The sequence below is a fragment of the Rhipicephalus microplus genome, unplaced genomic scaffold (assembly GCF_043290135.1).
Source record: "Rhipicephalus microplus isolate Deutch F79 unplaced genomic scaffold, USDA_Rmic scaffold_20, whole genome shotgun sequence".
In the NCBI taxonomy this organism is placed as follows: domain Eukaryota; kingdom Metazoa; phylum Arthropoda; class Arachnida; order Ixodida; family Ixodidae; genus Rhipicephalus; species Rhipicephalus microplus.
This window is the reverse complement of record NW_027464593.1, coordinates 770,959-790,464: the sequence shown is the minus strand read 5'-3', so window position 1 is coordinate 790,464 and position 19,506 is coordinate 770,959. Positions and strand designations below refer to the sequence as shown.

Sequence of the window (19,506 nt, the reverse complement as noted above, 5' to 3'; positions counted from 1 at the left end):
CTATCTGAAAGAGATCACAAGCCTCTGGTTCAACAGCCACGAGCCCGAATTCGCAACTTGGACTGCTTTTAAGCAACGAGTTATCCATTTCTTTGGTGCTCTGAGGTACGCAAGCTCCGTGCTGAGCAGTGCCTTCGGGGACGTGCGCAGCAGCAGGGCAAAGGCTTCGCGAGCTACATCAAAGAGGTGCTCGGCTTGTGCAAGCACCTTAACCAATTGATGGCCGAAGGAGAGAAGATTCGACACATCTTGGAGGGAATAGACAATTACGTCTTCCAAAGGCTGCTGTCCAAGACCCATGGGCCGTGCCAGAACTTCGGAAAGCTGGGAAAACAATAGGTCTCGACACAGCGGTCAGCGGCTTTAAAGAAGAAACTATCGCAGCGTTCACCCTCGGCGGTGAGCAAAAAAACAACGCTACTTTCAGAAATCAAGCGATTTGTTCGTAAAGAAGTCGATCGACAGCTTTTATACTTGTCATATTTACCGACAGTGGATGCCACAACTGAGCGTCTCGCACCCGTTATCTGACAGGTGATACAGGAGCTCTGAGGCGCTGCCGTCAGCCTCTTAGGCAACGCCTGTCGCCACGCCCCTAACATAGGCGGCCATTGCTGCAAGCTCACAGTGACCGTTACCTTTGTCGACGTCTCAACTTGTGCAAGTGCCAATGACGGCCAGTACACAGCTGCGCTACAGAAACTTCTGGCGCACAGCTGACAACACCCCATTTGCTACGTTAGCGGGTATCCGAGCTATGTTATGCACTTTTGTCTTCTGCGCTTCGCAGCAACCTCGGCTGCACCAATGATGATGATTATTATGTGGGTGGGTTGTAACGTCCCAAAACAACTATCTCGGCTACACCGTATTACCTGGACTACTTTTACGGGGCCCCGTACGACGCGGAACAAGAACTGCTACCTTAACATGACCGACTGCTGGCTGACTGTGAACCGCTAACAGCAGACCGAGACCACCGATGCACTTCCGAGTACCAACCGACTACTTTCCGTCACCCACCACACCACAGCGCTGATCCCTATCACCCCTGCGTCGCCACCCAAACCCCCTGGCAGAAAACTAATTTCCGCACCTCGTCACTAATAAAACTAATTTCCGCACCCGTCGTCACTCTGTGTGAGTCCTAGCTTGTGCCGCGCCAATGTTATAGAAGTGTTTGTCGAAGGTCTACGTACTGTTGCGCTCGTTGATACTCGAGCTGCTCTAACCGGGATGCGCCCCGCCGCGGTGGTTTAGTGGCTAAGGTACTCGGCTGCTGACCCGCAGGTCGCGGGTTCGATTCCCGGCTGCGGCGGCTGCATTTCCGATGGAGGCGGAAATGTTGTAGGCCCGTGTACTCAGATTTGGGTGCACGTTAAAGAACCCCAAGTGGTCAAAATTTCCGGAGCCCTTCACTACGGCGTCTGTCATAATCAAATGGTGGTTTGAGGACGTTAAACCCAACAAATCAACCAATCAATCTAACCGGGATGAGTCAAAAGTTTAGTATTTCTGTGAGGAAAGTCCACACGCCTCTTTGGTGGTTTTCCTCCGTACAACAAGCACACAGCAAAGTCAACCGATCGTCATTGCAGAATCGTCATTCAAGACGTATTGTATTACATAAAGGAAATCGTCTTGGCCACAAGTTCGCATGATGTGACACTCGAATAGAATTTTTAGAGCGAAGCTGCATCAGGTGTGGGCTGGACATCCCGTTATAATTGTATGCAGCCACCCTCGATAGTTCTTGTACCGGCCGCAGAGGGTGGTACTTGTACATATAACGAAATGCATTTATGCTGAAAAGTGCAAATGGTATGATACCAGAGCACGTTACTTCATGCTTTAGTATGCTTATGCTTTATTATGCTTATGCTTATTATACTTTATGCTTTATGCTTGCTCAAATTTTTGTACAATGTCACTGCAATAAAAGTGTTGCCTATTCTGCCCATTTGTAAGGGTGTGATGTTATAGGGGCAGGACCGCTCCAGAAAGAATCAGACAGCACGCCAGGGCAGAAACACACGTCCAACTTCTATTGTACCCTTCACACATGGACAACCCACACATTACGAAGTTCCTAACACAAAAACACGCGGCTAAACTAAATGAATAAGTAGAACGTTCGGCCTACAGTTCAGGTCGTCGGGGTAGTAGCCTGGGCCGTCGTTGATGCCCCGTCGGCAACATTCAGTGGCGAAGTCGACGATGGGCGGCGTCGTCACCTGCAGTGACGAAGTCGGGAGACGCAGGGTCGCCGCATCGAACTCCAGTGGCTCAGCGCCACTGTCGACGAACTGGAGCCGACGACTCACGTGTTCCGGCGGCGGGGAGTTGTGCCCTTGAGCACCTGTAGTCCGCCTGGGAAACCCACGCCAGCCCTCCTGGAACAGCGGCGCAAGGGCAGGTTCAGGCACCCGGCGCCAGCTCTCCACGACCAGCGGGACAAGGACAGGTTCAGGAACCAGGCGCCAGCTCTCCTAGACCGGTCGTCTAGCGGAGGCTGAGCTGTCCACTCGGCTAGTACGAGTGTCGCGACGTGGCCTGGGTCGTACCTATGGGCCAGACGCCCAACGAGGTAGTCCTGCCTCGAACGACGTACCTCGCGCACTGCCGAAGGCACGGGTCACCCACGCTCGAGGCCGCGCCTCACGAGCTCTCGTCTTCCTCGTAGGCACCGCCCGGCACATACACGCACACATCACATCCTCTTCGCCACCGCACGGCACACTATTGTCGTTTTTTTAGTTTCTGTTTCGCGCCCACGCAGCACATATTATGACATCACCCCCTTTTCCGAGAAAGTTGTTTGCAACTATTCTACTACAAGGGCGCGGGGCGAACGAATGGTCACTGCACTGCACGGTCACTGCACGGTCCCTGCACTGCACTGCATTGTCTTAGGGGTCGCATGTACATAGTAACAGAATGTTCACAGAAGGCTGCTTACAGTTCGGTTGGAAAACTACCGTACAAGTAGGGTTGCTATGTCGCAACTAGGAGTCAACTATTCACGACTGAGGGCTAGTAGTATTAAGAACCACGTTGCTACCTAAACGGCAGTTATGCGCGACTCAAGTAGTCGGCTCCAACATTGTCACAACCTTTGATGTAATGAACTGTGAATGAGTACTCCTGCATAAGGAGACTCCACCTCAACACTCTGTTGTTCACGTGTTTGGCGGAATTTAAATACTGTAATGGTTGGTGGTCTGACTGAATGACAAAAGGTTTGCCATACAGGTAAATATGAAATTTTTGCACTGCCCAAACAAGTGCAAGGCATTCCCGTTCTATTGTTGAATAGTGGGTTTCTCGGGGCAATAAATTACGACTTGCGTAAGCAACTGGATGCAGCACCTGGCCCTTTCCCATCTGGAGCAATACTGCGCCCAGGCTTGTATTGGAGGCATCCGTACGAAGAACGAACTCCTTCGAGAGGTCGGGAGCGAGGAGGATGGGAGCATCACCGAGCTTCTTCTTGAGGGCCGTAAACGCTTCCTCTTGATGTGCGCCCCATGAAACAGTGTGGCTTTGTCCCTTTCTTGTAAGGTCCGTCAGCGGCTTGGTCAGTTCGGCGTAGTTAGGTATAAACTTCCTGTAATAGCCGGTCAAGCCAAGAAACGACTGCACTGCTTTATTGGTTGTAGGTCGTTTTGCGGCAAGAATCTTGTCTAGCGTTTTGAGAAGCGGTTCAACTGTAGTCTCCCCGATTCGATGTCCCAAGAAGGATATGCTTCGCTCTCCTATCTCACATTTACTTGGTTTTATGGTGAGGTGAGCTTGGTTAATTCGTTCAAAAACTTGTCTGAGGGTGTCGATGTGCTCTTGCCAAGTATCGGTCGCAATGATGACATCGTCGAAATAATGGTGAACGTTGTCAACACCACCCAGTACTGATCTCATAAGGCGCGCGAATACTGCTGGCGCCGTTTTAATGCCAAAAGGCATGTAGAGGAAGTGATAGAGCCCAGACATGCTGGAGAAAGCAGTTTTTTCACGACTGTTTGGATCCATCGGTACTTGCCAGTATCCTTTCGTGAAATCAAATTTGGAGAAAAACTGCTTTTGTCCAACAAGTGCAAGAACTACATCGATGCGTGGTATTGGCTCGCAGTCGGGGACCAGAATCTTGTTCAATTCTCTGAAGTCTATGCACAACCTAATCGTGTTGTCCGGTTTCTTCACCACGACAATGGGAGCGTGGTACGGCGACTGAGACCGCTCAATAATACCGAGTTTCAGCATCTCTTGCACTTCCTTTTCTACTCTTTCTTGCAAGGCAAGGGGGATGGGGTACTGCGGAACATGCACAGGCTTATTGGAGGTCAGACGTAGCGAACACTCCACGAGTGCTGTTTTCCCTGGTAAGTCAGAAAAAAAGTCCGCATACTCTTGAAAAAGTGCTTGCACATTCTGAACTTGTTCAGCAGTGAGGTGTGGTGATAGCTTGACATCCGTGCTGAACTGCGTGTGATATAAGCTCAATATGGGCATTTGTTTGACTTCGTCTTCTTCTTCGGGGAGATTTTCGTGGAGCTCTGCAACAACTGACACCTGTTGTGGTTCCGTCACTTCGCGCTCTTCGTATTTTTTGAGCATGTTGATATGAAAAATCTTGTTTTTCCCAAACACATCGATGACGTAGTCGACATCATTTTTCCGTTCGATGACTTGGAACGGCCCTTTCCACTGCATTAACAGCTTGTTGGAGTCAGTCGGGAGCAGAATTAAAACCTTGTTGCCTGGGCATAATTTTCTAGGGCGACTTTTCCTGTCATAAAAGGTTTTCTGCTTCACACGAGCCTTCTCCAGCTGTTCATGGGCTATCTTGCAAGTCTCCTCTAGGCGATTGCGCAAATCAAAGACGTAGGTGTAAGTCGTCCGCGTTTCTGCGTCTAGCCCCTCATTTGTCCACAGTTCTCTCAGCACGGTTAGCGGTCCTCGGACGTGGCGGCCGTAAATGAGCTGAAACGGAGAGAACCCGAGGCTTGTCTGTGGAACTTCCCTATATGCAAAGAGTAGCGGAGCTAGGTACCTGTCCCAAGATCGAGGTCTCTCTTGGCACATTCTCTTTAGCATTGTCTTCAGGGTGCCATTAAATTTCTCCACGAGACCGTTCGCCATCGCATGATATGGGGTTGTCTTTAGCATCTTCACGGAGAGAAGCCTGCTAACCTCGTTCATTAATTCTGAGGTAAAACTTGCCCCTTGGTCGGTGACGATTTCCTTTGGCAAGCCGATGCGGGAAAAAATCTCGATGAGTGCTTCCGCAATGTGAACTGCATCGATTGCGGGCAATGCTACAGCGTCAGGGTAGCGAGTCGCAAAATCGATAAGTGTCAGAACATATCGGTTCCCACGGTCCGATCTTGGTGAAAATGGGCCGATTAAATCAACCGCGACCCTTTCAAAAGGTGTCCGGATAAGAGGCATGTTGCCTAGTGGTGCGACTCCAACTTTTCCTTTAGGGGTAGTTCTCTGGCACTTGTCGCAAGACTTGACAAAGCGCTTTACGTCTCCGTTCAGGTCAGGCCAATACAATTCTTCTAGGACACGATCAGTAGTTATTTTGATGCCTTGGTGTCCCGCCATGATACTGCCATGAGCAATGTCCAGTATGCCTACCCGGAACGCTTTCGGAGTGACCAGCTGTTTAAACGTCCTGCCAGTGGCAAGGCGGTAGCGTCGATAAAGCAATCCTTTATCTTCGATGAAATCGTAACAGTGGCCCTTTCCCGATTTGAACTCTTTATTCACTTTAGCAAAGACAGCTTTGAGTGTCGGGTCATTTCGCTGTTCCTCGGCGAGTTGGGCTCTGGTAACGTCAGGTAAGAGCGTTGTTGACACGTACAAAGGCCTGATATTTTCTTGACCTTGTTGATTGGCTTTGGTTTTTGCCACGCTTGAAGAAGCAGATCTTGAGGTGACAGGTGACTTGGTCGGGTGTGCTTGCGCAGGTAACTCATCCACCTGGGTATGAGTCGCCTGCTTCCAGTCAGAATCTGGATCGTATGGTCCTCTGACGCCTGGAAGATTTCCCAGCACAAGGTCATAGAGGGGTTGATCCATACAAGCCACTTTCAGCATCCCTGTGAAGTACGGCGTGTTGACTTGTACAATAGCTTCCGGGAGATGGCTAATTGACCTGTCTAGGAGAACGACACTGATTTTCTTGCCTGTCAGGCACACATCAGGAACGAGCTCCCGTCGGACGATTGCCGTGTTGCATCCCGTATCGCGTAAGACTCGAACCTCTCTTCCTAGCAGCAGACCTTCGACCACTGGCATCCCGTCGGCCAGGAAACGTATTGTACCCTGCACGTTTTTGTCGTCGTGGTGACTTGAGCAAGGAATCTTCCCTCCTGGACGCTTGGCTGTTTTTCTAGCACCAGCCCGGGCAGAGTCAGGTTCGCTAAATGCGCACGAAGAACTCGGTTTGTTGTTCCCATGCTGGTTTCGGCAAGTTTCTGTGACATGTCCCGTTTTACCGCACAACTTGCATTTCAGCATCTGCTTAGATGGATTGCGGCAGTCAGGAGCCAAATGTCCGAAACGATGACACAGGATACACTTGAGTTGCGGTTTCTGCGACGCTTCGGTAGGCTTTCCAGTGGATTCTTTCGCGGGGTCAGGACCTTTTCCTATATTAGTCAAATTCTGCGCCTCAAGGAAGCGATCCGTCAAATTAGCGAGTTCATCTAGTGACTTGCACTCTCGCTCTTTTAAGAAAACAACCAGCTTTGGATGGCAACAACGCAAGAATTGCTCAGAGATTACGTGATCCCTTAGACCTTCATAGGTTTGGGATACGTTTGCCATGTCTATCCAATGGTCGAAATAACTGGTAATTCTTGCTGCTAACTGTCGTCCAGTTTCACCATCTGCTGCTCGTGCTTTCCGAAACTTATCTTGGTAGCCTTGAGCCGTAAACTGAAATCTCTGCAGTAGCGCTTTCTTTACTTTTTGGTAGTCCAGCGAATCAGCGGCAGTCATTCGGCCTATCACGGTTAACGCGTCACCCGTTAGGCACAGCCTAACAGCGAGACCCCATTTTTCTTGCGGCCAATCCTGTCCTGTGGCTACGCGCTCGAATCGCTGCAGATACGCGTGCAGATCAAATACAGGCAGTAACTTCTGCGGATTGAGGGGTGAGGAGGTGCTGGGCGCAGTCAAAGCGTCATTAGCTGCTACAGGCATATTCTGAGCTCCTTCCTGAAGCTTTAGCTAAAGCTGCAGAATTTCACGCTGCCTCTCTTCAGCTTCTTTGGCTGCCTCTCGCTCTGCAGCTCTCTCATCCCTTAGCTTAGCCTGTTGGGCCTCAATCCACTTGTTTAGCTCTGCACCCGAGAACCCTAGTTGGAGCCCTATAGCGGCGAGTTTTTCCAAGTCCATGGTGCAGTCTGAACGTGTGTCTGCCTCGAGCGAAACTATCTTCTTTCCCTGGTTTAACGAGCGGATCCTGGCAGGCTCGCCAGTTTGTGATGTTATAGGGGCAGGACCGCTCCAGAAAGAATCAGACAGCACGCCAGTGCACAAACACACGTCCAACTTCTATTGTACCCTTCACACATGGACAACCCACACATTACGAAGTTCCTAACACAAAAACACGCGGCTAAACTAAATGAATAAGTAGAACGTTCGGCCTACAGTTCAGGTCGTCGGGGTAGTAGCCTGGGCCGTCGTTGATGCCCCGTCGGCAACATTCAGTGGCGAAGTCGACGATGGGCGGCGTCGTCACCTGCAGTGACGAAGTCGGGAGACGCAGGGTCGCCGCGTCGAACTCCAGTGGCTCAGCGCCACTGTCGACGAACTGGAGCCGACGACTCACGTGTTCCGGCGGCGGGGAGTTGTGCCCTTGAGCACCTGTAGTCCGCCTGGGAAACCCACGCCAGCCCTCCTGGAACAGCGGCGCAAGGGCAGGTTCAGGCACCCGGCGCCAGCTCTCCACGACCAGCGGGACAAGGACAGGTTCAGGAACCAGGCGCCAGCTCTCCTAGACCGGTCGTCTAGCGGAGGCTGAGCTGTCCACTCGGCTAGTACGAGTGTCGCGACGTGGCCTGGGTCGTACCTATGGGCCAGACGCCCAACGAGGTAGTCCTGCCTCGAACGACGTACCTCGCGCACTGCCGAAGGCACGGGTCACCCACGCTCGAGGCCGCGCCTCACGAGCTCTCGTCTTCCTCGTAGGCACCACCCGGCACATACACGCACACATCACATCCTCTTCGCCACCGCACGGCACACTATTGTCATTTTTTTAGTTTCTGTTTCGCGCCCGCGCAGCACATATTATGACAAAGGGGTCGTGGTCCCAGTCAAGCCCATTAGAGGCTTTTTGACCACGGCCCTCAGCATCCCGAATGTTGAAATAAATAAAGTTCAAAGTTCAAAGTTCAAAGTTAGTATGATAAATAACAATATTACAGCATATCCATGGAGTGAAAGATTCCTGTCCGTTCGCTCGTTCTTGCTTCCGTCCATCCGTGGGTCTATCTGTCTATGCGTCCGTTCGTTCATCCGTGCGTCAGTCCGTCAATCGGTGCGTGCAATAAATGGTTTATTGATTGATTGATTGATATCTGGGGTGAAACGTCTCAAAGCCACCATATAATTATGAGAGACGCGTCCAATCAATCGTGCCTCCATTAATGCGTCCATCTATCCGTCCTATCGTGCGTACATCCATGCGTTCATTTATACGTTCTTCTCGGCGTTCGTCCAAGCGTCCGGCCATCTGTGCGTGCTTCCGTTCATCCATCCGTGGGTCTGTTCATTCATGTATCTGTCCATGCGTCAACCTGTCCATCCGTGTGTACGTTCTCTCATGCGCCCATGCGCCCACCCTTCTATGCGTCCGTCCGTGCGTGCGTGCGTGCGTCCATTCGTCCGCGCGTCAAAAAGACAGACAGACAGAGAGACAGGCGATGAACGGACGCAGCCAGCAGATAATTCGAGGTTTGCCAATAAAAAGCATGGCACACGCAAGGCGGCGGCGGCTTGCGCTTGAAAAATGAAACCCAAACTTGTGAACGTGCGATAAAATAGGAATGACGTCATACGAAGCCGTTGGTGATCGCGTGTTCTTCGGAGGCGCCATACGCTAGGGGGAGGGGTGGTGTCGTAAAATAACAGCCGTTCTGGCGCGCGGACGCGTTCAGAAGGTCGGTGGATTGAAAAGGCTGCACAGCCAAGTACGTGCAAGGCGGTGGCGGTTCCTGCTCAAAAACGGAACTCCGATATGCGAGCGTTGAGGCAGAAGCATGCCGTGAAGCTGCGCCTCGGCGCCGACAAGATTCTGGCATGCGAGAACGGGAGGCCGAAGTGGCGCGGCAGCAGTGTGCGGACCCAGCTCTGCCCCACTCTACATCATTCGCCCTATGAATTCGGTCATTTTCATCGCGCCATCATACCGTCATTGACAGCATTCGTTCATGATGTTGATGTTTGATTTTTTGTGGCGCTAGGGTCATTTCATGGCCAAAAGAGCGTCCGTTCAATTTACTAGTGATATGGACAAAGATTTTGATAAGCGGCTGTATGAGGGCCATAAAATTTCTCGTGCAAAGGCGGGTAAAAACATTGAAGTAATAAAATCATAACCTTGCTGTGAAGAGTGGGGTGTAATGAATGACAAAAGTATGTGATAATCGAAGCGATGGTGGACGTGTATGGCATTAGCACAAGTGCCTCAATCGTTCACACCCTTGCGTCCAAGGGCCGTCAGGCAAGTGTTTTGTGGAGTGTAGCCACTGCAGTGGAGGCCTCTCTGGGGAGGTAGTGCTACAGGATTCCCGGAGCGGTCGTGGTACGAAATAATAAGAAAAGTACGAACTTCTCTTAAAACAATAGCGACGATTTATGTGTGACAATCGGTTTTCTACCGACGAACGTTGCAGGATGAAGTGGTATCTGTTGTCGGTAGGGTAACGGAAAGTGTTGTCTTCTCAGCCTGTTTATTCTTTGCACTGGATTAGAATGTGAAGTAGAGTGAGTGCTTCTCCACCCCTATCCCACAAAGGTCGATCGCCTCCAGACGAAAGAAAAGAATGTGTTGTGTGTGTATGTCCTGTTCTTAACCTTGTAAAGATTACTTCTGCGTGGCGTGATTTTTATACTGGTGGCCAATGACCAAGTTGCGGCTTGATGACATGCAATTTATTACCTGTGTGTGTGTCCCATGTGCTCTGCCAATAACTCCTGAGAATTGATATTAGTAAAGGTTTTAAGTCGAGTGCAGGAACTGGTATCGATTTTTCGATACCCAGGAAAGGATGCTCAATGAAGTTTAAATTAGTTTCTTCGTATTGACCTATATCACAAACTACTTCTGATCTCAAACTTTTATTGAAAGTACTAGCACGGCGACTTCAAGGGGTAATCAAACAATTGGTAGGGTCCCCCCAAGCATGCGACATTATGAGAAGCACCATTGTGAGAAATATACAGAAGATGCGCTGCGGGCTCGAGCGTAGCGATGCCAATCAAGGAGGGGTAGCCAACCTGCAAATTGATATCCAGAAAGTTTTTGATTGTATTTCCCACAACCTTCTGCTTGCCAATCTTGATATTGTCAACGTTGGTTCTCTAAACACAGATGGGGTATATACGGCGTACCAGAACTGCGCGATCCGTCTGGTAATCAACAAGAGGCTAGAAGATACAAATAACATATTTTCTTCTGTCCGTCAGGGCTCCCGCTGAGTCTCCTACTGTTCAGGTAAATATAGGATCGTTGTGCCTAACGATAACACAAAATAGTAGCATTCTTGGCTTTAGATTACAAGAATGCGAAGTTAAAACTCTGGCGTGTGTCAGATTTGAAGCAGATCATCGTTTTTGCTCACCTATGGGGACAAATTGCCTTATCTGTGAAAAATTGAAAGCTATAGACCATGCTTTTTTACAATTTTGGGAGGGAGTATAATTTTCGGATGTACTTCAAAAGACGTTAAAGAAGGAATCAAATTTAAATTCATATCATATAAGATTTCTGCTAATAGTGTACGCAGAGGGAATGCCTTTTGATTTGATTCTGCTATATGGCCTTCACTGTTTATTGCGATCAGGATGCATGGCCTGCGCGAGTGTACTTCTGTGTATGTATGGCCAAGTTTATTGAACTTCAAGAAACTCGGGAGATTGTACCTGAGTGATTGTCGAAGTAGAGCCCTTGCCAACACTTTAAGAATTTTAGTTTGTGTCAGACTTTTACTGCTTGTTTTTGTTGTGCTTGTGGGTCGATGTAGAGCCTATGAGCAGGCAATAAAGCAAAAAAGTAGTGGTACCTGTTAGAGCTATGTACGCTCAGTCTTCACGATATACCATGCAATAATAACAGAAGTAGGGTAGTGATGAGACAATAATTCATGTTGAGGAAATAACGCGGGAACATGAGCAAGGTAATACACCTTACTACTTTTATTTTTTAAAACCCCTAAAGTTACTACTCATTGTTTGTAATGGCTAGGGTAGTAACAGTTACTGATGCTGTCAGTAACGGCAAAGGTAGTAACTGTTACGACCCTCTCCGTTACGAACTGCACTAGCTTCTTGGTTTGTGACATATGTGAGTGTCACGGACGGCCAATATCGGTGACCGGGCGTCACGTCAATCAACGGGCGCCGCACATCCCTAGTGACCGTGGGAACGGCGGGCGCATGAAAAGGAGTCGAGAAGTGCAGAATGGGGTGCTCTTCTTGGAACGTCGCCGTCGACGTTTGATCCTTTTGTAACTGCGGCGGTGTCTGCAAGGTCGTGGAAGGCCGCGATGTACCCCGAACAAGGATTAGGCTACGGTACGCACCGGCTGAAAGTCAAACATTCAGACCGTTTACCACGGGGAAAAGCGTGGGAAAACCACTGGTGGCCAAGCCGTATGACAACAACCCCACAGGTTGTCCCTCTCGCTAGTTGAGGGTCCTCTCCTAATTAAAAAAGGGTGGGGTCAATATATTTTTGGGGCGTGGTTTCCATCAAATAAAGGCGCAGGATTGGACCCATGTAGAGGTCTCTTGTCCCCAAGGAAGAGAGCGAGAAGGCACGAGGGGGATTTAAGCGCGGGAATTTGCCCTTCTAGGCAGACTAGTCGCTGACCAACATGGTGTAGAAACAGATCAACAAGCATCTCTTCTAGAAGTTTTTAGTGTGGCTCTGGATCGGCTGGCCACCTAAACTTAGCCGTTCGTCTAGTTGTGACGCGATATTAACGTCTGCAACGTAGACATCGGCACTTCGCCTCGAGTTAGCTCAACCTGCTCGAAATTACCTGCAAGCACAAGCCTCCCGGAGCCACCAGCGTTGAAACACCGCCGACATCGCAGTCATGCCAGAACTTTCTTCGACTTCTCTCATCCGATCGTCGGGAACACAACACTGCCGGTCATCACACGTATGCCTTCACGTGTTTATATCTTCGAACTTTCTCCTCCGTAGTTCTATTGTTGTTAGTTTGAGTAGTTTGTAATAGTTCTCTCACATAAGCTGATTTATTGTTTTTATATGTTTTTGTTGTATCAAGTGTTGATGTATTTTGTTATTTGTATTGAAGTGTTGTTTTAGATCCCGTGTGCTGCAATATTACTAGAGTAAAGTTTGTTTTGTTTTCTCACGTCTCTGATCACTTCACTGTCTCTGCTTGTGTTCGGAACGAACCAACCTGCTGTCATTCCCGTCGCCGACTCTGCGCTGGCGACGCTAGAGTGGCAGCTTGTAACAAAACTGGCGTCTGCGAGACAGGAAGTTCCGTACAAGAGTAAGACAGTGAGAGGTGAACGAGAACAGTGCGGACAGCGTGGTGATGGAGCCGCATGGTTGAAGTGGTTCCATTCTGCATATGATTGCGCTGGTTTTATAGTAGCATTATAGTGACAGTTTGCAGTATGGAGTGTGTGGATTTCGATAAGTGGATCGCGCACGGTAAACAGTTAGGCCTCGAGGGCACCGGACTGAGACAATGGGTTAAGCAGCAGCAGAAACAGGCGCAGGCGTTAGCCAGAGAAGAGCGGGCACTGGGCCGGGAGGATAGGGAAAAAGAAAGGGAGAGAGCCCGAAGAAATAGAGAGAGAACGCGAAGAAAGGGAGAGAGAACGCGAAGAAAAGGAGAGAGAACGCGAAGAAAGGGTGAAAGAACGAGAAGCGGCAAGGGAAGCCGGAGAACGGGAACAGCAGTTACTGCAATTAAAGATTTGCCTTAGTGAGAGTAACAATTTGAGGCTCATCTCGCGAAAAGCCAGTGAGGAGGAGAGTGAAAACGCGGTAGGCATTTCAGAAAAAAAGAGAAACGAAAGCGAAGAAATTGAAGTAAGGGATAGAAAATAGCGTGATTAAACGTGCAACTTGGCGATCGAACAATTGGAACAGAAAAACGAGGCAATGAGACGGAAAATTCAGCCATCCGTAAGTGTAGCTCAAGAAAAGTACGATATTCAAACGAGTGAGGTGCAGTCCAGAGCTATAGAGAAGGCTAGCACGTGTGAAGAGCGCAGCAGGTTCGAATACGAATCAAATGTGAGAGCTGCGAAAGGTGCTGCTATGAGTATAGAGGCCGACATAGGCCAGAGCATGTGCGACGATGTGCTGTGCCAATTAGATGCTAGTAAAACAGCTGAGATATCTGCAGACAGCCTGGTACAGGCCTCAACTGAGGGTGTCGCGACGGTGGAACTTGCAAACAATGTGGTATTAGGCAAGGAAACCGGAGAAAGCTCAGGAGCAGCAGCCAAAGCAGAGGGTGAGAATAACAGTAGAGTTGCGGACAGCTCCCACCCATTCGAGCTAGATTGTGTGAAGGAAAACTGCGGCACTGTTCTTGAGTGTGTTGAGCTCACCGGTTTAAAGTGCGGAAGATGATTTTTTAGAAAATCATTTAGACTGCGTGGATTCGACAGCTGACGCGAGGTGTGCGAGGATTGACTAGCTGGAGTTGTGATCGGGAAGCTCGGAAAAGAGTTGCAAGAAGCGGCGCAGATGCAAGAGACGTCGGAAATCTGCGCGCCAGAAAAAGAGTACTACGCGGGAAAAAGGCACAAATTCTTTGAGCGTAGCAAGTAGGACCAGGAGTTCTGCATCGGCTTCAAAGCCGGTTCACATGCGTGCGAGGAGCCGAAACAAAAGTAGAAAAATTGCTGGTTCGCAAGAAAAATCACCTGAAAAGTGCCAGACTTCCCGTTCTATTAATTAACATCATGATTAATGGTGCGCCCTTGAGCTGCAAAAGTACCGATGATGCAATCCAAGGCCAATTTCCAAACACTGCAGGAAAAGTCGGTCGCAGACGTCGTCGTAGAGGAGTGAAGCGTACGCACGCGTCAAAGCGAAGGCAAGAAGGAGGAAGCAAGCATCGGGGAGAACGAAAAGAGGGTAGCTCATCGGCCAGTTCAGCGAAAAGGCCTTTGAGGCGGGAAGTAAGGCGCCAGCGGCGAAAGGGTAGGCCACAGCGCGCATCCTCGCGACGGAATGTACGCTGGAGATTTAAAGCTTTGTTAGTACAGGATTGTCGAAGGGGTCCTAGAAGAAAGGTCACATCAGCTAAACACCACACGGGAGCTAGCCAAAAGAAGGCATGGCCACTCTGTCCCACGCATCGATTGGGTCCCCTCCGCCAGATTGACAGACGTCTCCTGAAATCGCGAATGATGCGTGACTGTGCCGTTCAACTGGTAGCACATACGCGTCGTTGCCTCGGAAGTTCTCGAAATCCGGCAAGACCGCGTCCGCCGCTGTGCGATTGAAGTGAAGGACAGCTGTAAGCTGGAGAAAGTCTATTTTGAGTTATTTTCTTTTTGCTTGGTGCATTGGTTGTTTTTACTTGTTGTAATGCACATTGAAGGATTACACTACAGTAGAGGAGTCCACCTGTTCCGTTTTGTTTTGTAGTATACATTCGTGCAGTGTATTCTGTATCGATGGCTGCCGTACACGGCTATTTTTTTTCTTGGTTGCATGGCGCATTGATATTGTTGCGTGTAACTGAAGCTGGTACTCTAACAATTGTTTTTATCTTTTGTTACTTTGATGCCCTCTGCCTATTTATGTTGTGTATAAGAGGGAAAGTCCTCATGTCTCCCTTGTTGGTGGTGTTTTGTTCCTCGTTGTTGAAACATTCCCCTCCGTGTGAACAAATGTTATGAATAACATTCTGAAAGTGGAGGCAATGTCACGGATGGCCAATTTCGGCGACCCGGGGTCCCGGCAAATAACGGGCGCCGTACTTCCCCACTGACCATGGGAACAGCGGGCGCATGAAAGGGAGCCGAGAAGTGCAGAATGAGGTTCTGTTCTTAGAACGTCGCCGTCGACGTTTGATCCTTTTGTAACTGCGGCGGCGTCTGCAAGGTCGTGGAAAGCCGCGATGTACCCCGAACAAGGATTAGGCTACGGAACGCACCGGCTGAGAGCCAAACAGTCTGACCGTTTCCCGCGGGGAAAAGCGTGGGAAAACGTCTGGTGGCCAAGCCGTATGACAACAACCCAACAGGTTGTCACTATCGCTAGTTAAGGGCCCTCTCCTAATTAAAAAGGGGTGCGGTCAATATATTTTTGGGGCGGAGTTTCCATCAAATAAACGCGCATGATTGGACCCATGAAGAGATCTCTTGTCCCCAAGGAAGAGAGCAAGGAGAAACGAAGGGGATTTAAGCGCAGGATTTTGCCCTGCTAGGCAGACTATAGTCGCTGACCAACATAGTGTAGAAACAGATCAACAAGCATCTCTTCTAGAAGTTTTTAGTGTGGCTCTGTATCGGCTGGCCACCTAAACTTAGCCGTTCGTCTAGTTGTGATGCGATATTAACGTCTGCAACGTAGACATCGGGTCTTCACCTCTAGTTAGCTCAACCTGCTCGAAGTCACCTGCAAGCACTAGCCTCCCAGAGCCACCAGCGTTGAAACAACACCGACATCGCAGTCGTGCCAGAACATTTTCGACTTCTCGCATCCGATCGTACGGGACGCAACACTGCCGGTCATCACACGTATGCCTTCACCCGTTTATATCTTCGAACTTTCTCCTCCGTGGTTCTATTGTTGTTAGTTTGTGTTGTTTGTAATAGTTCTCTCGCATTAGCTGATTTATATTTGTTATATGTTTTTTGTTGTATCAAGTGTTGATGTATTTTGTTAGTTGTATTGAAGTGTTGTATTAGATCCCTTGTGCTGCAATATTACTATAGTAAAGTTTGTTTTGTTTTCTCACGTCTCTGATCTCTTCACTGTCTCTGCTTGCGTTAGGAACGAACCAACCTGCTGTCATTCCCGTCGCCGACTTCTTGCTGGTGACGCTAGAGTGGCAGCTTGTAGCAGTGAGAAACCTTTACTACCTCAAAACTAACAAGAACAAATACCTTTTTTTAAGAATGTGCGCATGCGAATATGCAGGAGCTCAAAAAAAGAAGGAAAGTGTTGGCGCACTATGAAATACTTACGCATTCAAAAGTCATCGGATACACAGCATCTGAGAACCTGGCTTCCATACGATCTGGTAGACTATAAGAAACAATTAGCACAATCACAGTTTTAGCTTTAGGGACTCTATGTACAGTTCTGTCAAAGCTCGAAGTCACAATTGTTTCTGTGCCCGCGATGCGGACGGTGTACTGCAGTAGTGTCCCATTTGGCAGGCTTCCGTGGTTGAACTCGAGTGCAGTTTCTCGTTGCGTATAGTCAGGGCTCACATAGATGATATTTCTGGAAGAAAAAACGATGCGTTTTAGTACTGTTTCAAAACTTGAATAAAACGTGATGGCCTTGATGTGCCATGACTGCGGTGAGTGCCAGTTTGCTCAGATATAAATATTAAGGTTCTTTGCAAAAATACATTTTGGTTACATATAGAGGAGTTCATATTACTGCTCCAGGTAATTAGGTTTGATAGACGACCCGTTGTACCATGGTTGCGGTCTATGCCTATAGGTGCATGAATGCCGTGTGTAGCATGATGCGTAAGTGGAGGACAGAATACAACACAAACATGCGCATGCATCATCAGTTATGGGCAGTTGGTTATACCAGAGCTGGTGGGGTTTTAAGTGCGAAGTATTTCTTAGCAAACGTCGGCGACTTTGAGCGAATCTAGCCGCTTACGTTTAGGAGCTCTCGTGGTCACGCCCTCAACGTGGTGTGAACCAACATTAGCATGGGAGAAAAAGATGGTTTGACAAATAGGGCACGTTGGTCAAGACATGAATAATGTCACAATACCATCGCGGGCAATCGTCAAACACTTCCCGCCAGACAATGGCACATATCCAGGAGTGAATGGGCCGCTGGTATGCGGGTATGTGCCAGAGGTGATTGACACTGAGTATCTACCCAGGGACGACGAGAACACACATGAGAAATTTTAACTCACGAGCGTCAAGAAATACCTGACATTGATAGCGTCAACTCAACAAATGCAAAGAATAAATTTTAGAGTCGCAGCTAGAATCGAACTTAAGCATTCTTCGTAGCTATAAAGTATTTTACCATTGTGCTACGCAAAGTCTCGACACAACTTTTCAAAAAGACCCCCATGTTCGTTAAACGTCAATATTGGTTGCAGTGCTGCCTACCCAATTTTATACGTGTTACATACGTACTCTTTTTACACAGCCGTCAGGTCGAGTTAACGTCATTTGCGGTTAGTTGCCATGCGTTGCCAGTTGATTTATGAAGCAGTGTCCCAGGCCAGCAGTATCGCGTGCATCAGTGCTTCATATCAGCTTCTGCTGTTGCTAATACGCATGTTCCAGTTGGCATCGTTGCGCAAATGCAAACAACTAGTTATATAAACATCTGCAACTCTTCATATTATGTCTGTGCGTGAAACCTTAGTACATATATTTAGCGTCATTTTATGACATGTCGCTGAATAAAAAAATTGCGACGTGGTCACCTTGCCTTCACATGCTTCGCATAACGTGAATTCCCAGGAACGTGGGATTTGTCCAACTTTTTGTTCTGCTGTGAGGCGGAATGAGAAAACTGGCATCAATTAACCGGCATGGGCTTACTTTGTCCTCTTCATTTTGTGCTTCGCTCTCAAGGCTGTGCCAGTCTCATAGAACAGTAATGGTGGACCAGCAATCAGAACTGTCCGCCAATATTGGCCGTGCCAGTGTATTAGAACAACCACATTAGAACGAGTTGTACGAGCAGCAGCCAATATGGGTGAAGCCATGGAATTCGGCTTGCATTATTGGCCCATCGTTGGACGTTATTGCCGGCGTCGGCTGAAGCGTCAACTTCGTTGGCATAATATTGGACCGACATCAGCTAATTTCTGTGTCTGCTGCTTTTTGGCACTGTTTTAGTCCAACTTCACGCGTCGATTTTTCAAGTTTAAGAGAATATTATGCCGAGCGCATGAGAAAACTATTTTTGTCAATAAGTCCTTTACAACTGGTTGATATGAGTCATTGTTGATTGGTGTTGTGCAAGGTAGACTATTTTACTCAGATTCATTTATCAAGTTTGTCGACTGTCAGACGTCCGATGCAGTGCTTACACACATGAAAATTATGCAGATCTGTGCGATTAAGCAACCGCTGATGCCACTGCTGTACGCAATGCACTTCGACGTGACCCGGCGCGCGCCGGCGTTCGTTTCATCGCGTCACGCCGGCAATGCCACGCCAAGCGCTTTGGATTTTGCGGATATCGGACGCAAATTGTATCGTTTCTTGTGTTCTTCTATGCTACCGCCACGACCAATTTGGTTTTTTTTGTGCTCACAGCGCTGTACCTATTAACGGCACGCAAGTTTTTGACGTGCGTGAACTGGAGGTTATGAGTTGCGTTACGGTGATTGAATCGTACAACACGCGCATTAACCGTAATCTGCACACGCATCGACGCTCGCATCCTGTATCGCAAGGACCACACGAAATACCTACGAAATTGAGCGAACGGTTGGTAAAGTGTGGCGGAGTGCGCGGGCGTCGGGAAGCTTGTCTCCGTGGTTCGCCGCGAGTTAGATTTTTGTTTTTTTTTGTTGTGGAACGTCCTCCTGTTAGTTTATATATATATATATATATATATATATATATATATAAATATACATATATATATATATATATATATATATATATATATATATATATATATATATATATATATAGGCATGGTGGCGAAAATGGCCGTAGCGTTGCAATAAGTCAAGTAGATCCTCCAAGAGAACGGTAACAACGGAAGTGTTTAATTCGACAGTTTCGGCCAGAGTCTGGCCTTCATCAGGAGTCCTGATGAAGGCCAGACTCTGGCCGAAACTGTTGAATTAAACACTTCCGTTGTTACCGTTCTCTTGGAGGATCTACTTGACTTATATATATATATATATATATATATATATATATATATATATATATATATATATATATATATATATATATATAATGAATGAACTTGCAGATAGCACATTTGAAAAGGAAAATGTATTTACACTTTCAAATGTGCTATCTGCAAGTACATTCAATATTGAAAATACCCGGACCTGTCGTGCCTTCCCTTCAATT

The 19,506-nt window shown here is 48.3% G+C and overlaps 1 protein-coding gene across 1 annotated transcript in view; it reads right to left on the bottom strand.

Moving 5' to 3' along the window:
• LOC142785283 (uncharacterized) overlaps window positions 1-19,506 on the bottom strand; it is a 169,164-nt gene continuing 149,658 nt past the window's right edge. Inside the window, exons 5-6 of the mRNA XM_075883741.1 lie at window positions 16,576-16,699; window positions 1-324 (exon numbers count right to left, since the gene is read on the bottom strand). Of these exons, the coding sequence (XP_075739856.1) occupies window positions 1-324; window positions 16,576-16,699 (448 nt within the window). The remainder of the gene's footprint in view (window positions 325-16,575; window positions 16,700-19,506) is intronic.